The sequence below is a fragment of the Eupeodes corollae genome, chromosome 1 (genome assembly GCF_945859685.1).
Source record: "Eupeodes corollae chromosome 1, idEupCoro1.1, whole genome shotgun sequence".
Taxonomy (NCBI): domain Eukaryota; kingdom Metazoa; phylum Arthropoda; class Insecta; order Diptera; family Syrphidae; genus Eupeodes; species Eupeodes corollae.
This window is the reverse complement of record NC_079147.1, coordinates 281,913,518-281,919,710: the sequence shown is the minus strand read 5'-3', so window position 1 is coordinate 281,919,710 and position 6,193 is coordinate 281,913,518. Positions and strand designations below refer to the sequence as shown.

The 6,193-nt window shown below is 35.2% G+C and overlaps 1 protein-coding gene across 3 annotated transcripts in view; it reads right to left on the bottom strand.

Moving 5' to 3' along the window:
- Window positions 1–2,729: 2,729 nt before the first annotated feature.
- Window positions 2,730–6,193, bottom strand: part of LOC129954042 (cysteine-rich motor neuron 1 protein) — a 142,775-nt gene continuing 139,311 nt past the window's right edge. For all 3 annotated transcript variants that reach the window (XM_056067674.1, XM_056067676.1, XM_056067673.1), the window contains exon 3: window positions 2,730–4,691. In XM_056067674.1, the coding sequence (XP_055923649.1) occupies window positions 3,613–4,691 (1,079 nt within the window). In that variant the 3' untranslated portion in view covers window positions 2,730–3,612. The remainder of the gene's footprint in view (window positions 4,692–6,193) is intronic.

Genomic DNA, 6,193 nt, shown 5'->3' with positions numbered 1-6,193 from the left:
TTCGACAGACATATAAATGCTGCTCTGACCAGGGCCAGAGGAGCCTTATCTCTGACGAAGCGGCTGTTTTTTAGCAGTCAGCTTAACCCAAAGTGAAGGTAATTTTCTACATGGCTCTCATACGGTCGATCATCATTTATGGTTGTCCTGTGTGGTTCAACGTTGCCCCTTCCCAGATGGAGAAGTTTCGGCTGTTCGAGCGGGAGTGTTTACGATGCTGTACCGGCTTACATCGAACAGCCAAATCTTCTTACGTGCATTACTATTCCATAACGAGGTCCTGTACAACGGGGCTCGAATAACAGAATTGACAATTTCTTGATAAAACTCGTTCAAAGTCACATTGCAAGAGCTATGTCTTCGACCAACAATTTAATTTTCGTGGCATTCTATCCGAACGATGAGTACTTTGAAAGTGCACGCTTGAGCGGCTTCATTTCACCGGAGACTTTCCTCTTTTTAGATAAACGCGGTCTGATACAGGATAGATTGGATAATCAGACGAAGAACCGTAGATAGGCGACTCCTGTACAATCGGGACGTCATGGTACAAGGCGAAGCAGAGCTTCTTCGGTTCAGTAGGACTGTGTCCAAACGGGACCGATTTGAAAGGATGAAGCAGGAGGATCAGTTTTGGTGGCTTCAATCGGCACTTGATAGTAGGTAGTCGGAATGGGGTTTTAAGCCTTGACCGGCTTACATACTTGTTTTATAGTTTAAGGGTTTAGTGTTAAGTAGAAAAGGGCATGGTGGCACAAAAAGAAATACAAATAAAATAAAAAATATTAAAAAAACATGGAATACAAAATATGAAAAACAAAAATGTTAGTTAATTGGATTTGCTGCTGTGGTTGATCTAGTTGTAAGTTTATAGGTAGAATAGGTAGTTTAAGTTATCTTTAAGTTATATATAAAGGACTATATTTTAAGTAGTTTTTAAGTAAAAATAAAATAAGGATATTGATATTAGTTTTTTGTTCAAATTTTCTAATAAATACAAAAATTAATAAAATATAAATTGGAGTAAAATTGATTTAAGAGCCGAAAGGCATTAGTATTAAGTGTTATAGTTTAACTTAGAGTGTCCGCATGGGACCATTAAGTTAGTTGTAAGTTGTGGATAACTAAGCTAGTTTTATGAATTTTTGTCTAGCTTTAAGATAGGTTTAAGATTTAAGTAATAAAAATGATTTTGAAAAAAAGTGCGTTACACTGTCATGCGAGAAATCTTGTGTTCAATCTCTGCCTGTGCCTCCTAAAGTTTTTATTTGACGGGTACTGCCTCCTGTGAAGAATTGACAAATTCTCCAAGAGTAATTCTTGTCATGCTAAAGTTCTGTCTCAAATTAGCCGTTCGGATTCGGCATATAAACTGTAGGTCCCCTCCATCCCTGCAATTACTCGCACATAGGAATGGTTGAGAGGTTTAAGTCACTTAGCCCTGGTTCTCTATGGACTGTTGCGCCACCTAATTTATTTTTTTTATAGGAAGGGAAGATATCTTTGGTATAATGTGAAGAAACAGCCTGCAAGACAATTCTTCCGACAACGGATTCAGGCTAATAGAATTTGCTGCAAGGCGAAACGTCATGGTAGACAGTAACGTTTTCCAAACCTCAACATCCACAAAGGAACTTGGAGTTCTCCAGATCAATCTACCGTCAACCAGATTGAACACATTGCGTCGCCGCTATACACGCTTCCTGGATGTCCGAACTTTCCAAGGAGCTAACATCGACTCGGACCACTACCTCGTTGTAACCAAGGTAGCACTTCGGATATCCAGACCCAAGGCAAAACTGGGAGAAGGTACAACGTCGAACGGCTACAATCTCCAGAGATCGCCAAATCCTTTTCCGACCGAGATACAATCAACCTCTCTCGAAGTTCTCTGCCGCCAACACAGTGTATCGAGAATCAGTGGCAACATTGCCAAGATGCAATCAGAAAAGTTGCTTCTAATATGCTGGCTTTTAAGCAGCAACCAACAAGGAACCCCTGGTTTTATGAGGAGTGTTGGCCAGCAGTCAAATGCAGCAAAAAAACAGGCACGCAAAGCAGTGCTGCATAGAAGGACGAGAGCTGCTCACAAGTTCTATAAGCAAAAGGGGAGAGAGCAACATCGACTTCTTAGAATGCAAAAGAGAGAGCATGAGAAGCGCGCAGTCGAAGATATTGATAGATTCAAAAGCAGGAATGAAGTTTGAAAGTTTTTTAAACAGGTAGAAAGAAATTCACAAGTACATAAACCTTGAACCAAAGGCTGCAAACACGAAAGTGGAAACATCATAGTGGAACCGCAGTCAATGCTGAGGATACGGAAGGAGAATTTGTGCAGGCTTTATAACAGCGACGACGAACCGAATTTCGATGTCAAACAGGAAGAAAGTCTGCCTGATAAATGGAACCGCGGTATATTTTGCTTGATTCTGAAAAAGGAGACCCTCTAAACTGCACCAACTATAGAGGAATCAGTCTACTTAACATCGCTTACAAATTCTTCTCTGCCGTACTATGTGAACGTCGAAAGCCTATCGTCATCAACCTGATAGGTGTGGTTTTAGACCAGGAAAGTCCAAAGTCGATCAAATATTCAGTAGAGAAAGACCGCGGAACAGGTGGCGGGCACAAGTATTCTTCAAGTTATAAGATTACGTAAGCTTACCATTGATGGTTTTTAATTTTAGAAACTTGGGAAAAACCCAAGCAAACACAAAAAGACGCTTGAATTTTTGTTTTAAATTAACATAAAATTTATTTAGTCTAAAATATGCATCCTCTTAAAATATACATTTATAGTTTTTACTTCACTTAAAATCTATTATCATTGTCATAAGCAATTTTAGTACATATTTTTAATATTTTATTCTCGGTATAATACTATTCCAACAGTTGTTTTTTCTTTCAATATTTATTTTATTATATTTAAAAAATGATTTTTATTTTTATTATTATTTTTGAAATATAAACTTACCTATTACCAGTGCGATTATTTTCTAATACAAATGTAACAATTTTTGTTTGTTTAATTTATTTTAATAGTTTTAGTAAAAATACTATTAAATTAATTAATTTATTTATTTAAGTAAAAAATAAATCAATGTTTTGTTTTTTTTTTTTTCTCTTAAAATCAAATATCACATAGCTGGTCAACATTTTTTGTTTTATAATTCGTTCTTTTATTGTATTTCATCTTTTTATTTATTGTTTAATGTTTTCTTTAAACTTATTTTCCTTAGAAGCTAATAACTGAATATAATTAAATAAAAAATAAATACAAAATTAAAACACTGTAAAAATGAATAACTTTTTTGTTTATATTAACTATTTTAATGTATGTAGTTTTTGAGAATGGGGGACAGGGAGACTGACGAAAAATTATTAAAAAAGAAAAACATGAAAACAATTTATGAATTTTATTTATTTTTGTTATGAGATCTTTAAACTCAAAATGTAAAAAAAAAAGTTTTTTTCTTTTAAATTTTCATTAAATTATATTAAAAATAAATTTAACACAATACTTATATACTGTTGTTGGTAAGACACGCATTTGTTTTAAGTGTTCTGTTTTTTAGTTTTTGCTATGAAAACGCCTTCTGAAGGTTTTTTTTCTTAAATAAGTTCACCCATTTTTTCGATTTTAAGTGAAGTTTTTTGACAATTATTAAAATTATCATCGAAGTTCGAGACTGTATTGTAGGAATGTTTCCTGGCACGCAGCTGATAAATTATGCCACTTAAGATGACCAACAAAATGGTCTCGAATCCAATGATGATGTAGAGAACATTGTGGTCACTAGGGGCTTGAACAACTTCGACAACTTCTGGATAGACTGCGTAAGTGGCTGATGATTCTTCGTTCATAACACAAGGTGGTGGCGATGGTGACGGCAATGGTGTTGAAGAGGAAGTAGTTGTTGAAGTAGACGAACTTGTAGTTGAGGTGGAAGTGACTACAGGCTTGCCAACAACAATAACTGGAGCAATAGGGGCTGCTGGTGAGATATTATCAAAATCACTTGAAATCATAGTTGAGTCTTCTTCTTCGTCGAAATTGTAATCAGCGTCACCTTGAGGTGGCAAGTCTCCAACATCAGGCCAACAAATTGGACAGCAGTGTCCCTTCAGATATACCTGTCGCTCCTGTGGACAATTGACACTCCTGCAGAATGGCATCACACATTTCTCCTCGCCGTTTTGACATTCACACTCATAGCAGCCGCTCTTCCAGGTTTCTCCATTCGAGAAGAATCGGTTGAGTGTTTTCGACTTACAATATTCGTTTGTGGGATTTGGCATGCTTTCATCGCAAGACTTATGACAGATTCGCTGGCCATAGACGCATTTACAACGTTGACAATCTGTCAACCAGACATCTGTGTCACGCAATGCGGTACAATTTGGCTCGAGTCGGCATTCGTATTCGCCACAACAGCGACCGGGAATTTGAGTTTCTGGAACAACTTCGTAGATTACCAGAGAACTATTGTCGCATGAGGGGATGTGACATAGTTTGCAAGCACATTTCCGGGCTACACAGCATTCTTGAAGAAGTTCGTCATTGATCTCGGATGTGTCGTTGGTTATTTCGGTCGATGAAACATCGATGTATTCCCGAAGTTGGGTGTCTTCGGGGCAAGTTATGTCGGACATTGGGGGGCATTTGACGCCTTCGCATTTTAGTGGATCAGCTGAAAAGATAGAAAATGAAGAGATTATTAAAAATTTTGAAAAATATTAAATAAATCTAAGGGTAAGGTTTGTAAAAGTAAAAAATTTAGTTCAATAATCATCAGAAACCTTATACCTCATTCAGCACCCTTTTTTAATTTCGTTCTTAGCAGAAAAAAAAGCTACAATCTTTTACAAATTCAATTTGTCTTGCACTTAGTTTTCTTTGTCGTTCTTTCAACCCGGAAAAAGTCTCTTTTGCGACCCACTTAACCCAATCCTTATCTGAGGTAAAATTTATTTCAAAAGCGTTTTTATGGATGCAGCAAAAAAGCTCATAAAATATTCATCAGCAATGACACCGACACCGACACGAGACTTGAGATAGGCTAGGGCAACATTGAGAACACAATGAATTCATTGTCTTATATACTATGTGCCACTTGAAATATTTCAGCCCTATTTGAAGTGTTCTTCCAGACGACGATGACGATGACTACTTTTACGGAGACCATGAAGATATCTAGACAAAGTTTTTATTAAATTAATTTACTTTTTTTTTATCCTCTCATCATCAAACCAAAGAAAAGAATAAAGGATTGGTACTCGTGTATGGAAAAAACGACTACTTTCATTTGAAATTGAATTAAATTTCCTTTTTCCGCTCAATTATATTTATTTTGTTCTATATCACATTTATATTAAAAATACTAACCCCCTACAATGAACTGGTACTCAAGTTTATAAGGATTCACACAGCTGAATGCATTTTTCCTTGTTTAATTTGAATGCTGAATAGCTGAATATCCGCATTTGGATTTGAAGAAAAATGGAATTCAAATTGGTGCAGTGATAGTTCTTCATATTTTGTTTTGTCTTCTAGCTTTTAGAAACGAAAAATACTTAGAATCAAACGCGACAAAATAATAAGGTATTCTAAATTTTTCCAATTCCATGTTTTCTTTCAAATTTGTGTCTTTTATTTTTTTTGATATTTTATCTATCTAAAATTTTTCAAAGGAAAAGAATGTGGAAGGAATGTGCTTTTTAAGCGGCAAAAGTTTTTTTTTAGTTTCATTGAAGCTAAATGCAGAATGTGTATTCCCACGCACGTATACATAAGAATATCTTCATGGTCTTATAGCCCTATAGCTCGAAGAACAATGATAATAACTTTTATACCTTTGATGGGTAAAATGCAATAAAGTGCCAGAAAATGTGCCAATAAATGACTTCCAACAGAGAAAATAACCTTAAAATGATAATCAAAAGCAGGAAACCACCAAAATTTTCAAATGTTAAACAATTTTCGATAGAAAATAACGAAAACAAAGTAAGAAATCAATTTATGGTACGATGACAATTCCTTAAGATTAAGTTTGAATGTTTTGGTTAATAAAAAGGTACATTAAAGGATACATTACAAGAAACTTATAAAAATACGTAGAATTTTTTTCTAAAACTTTAAGTCATTATTGTTTCTTTGGTTTCTGGTTATGTTTTTAAGTTCCTATAACCTTTT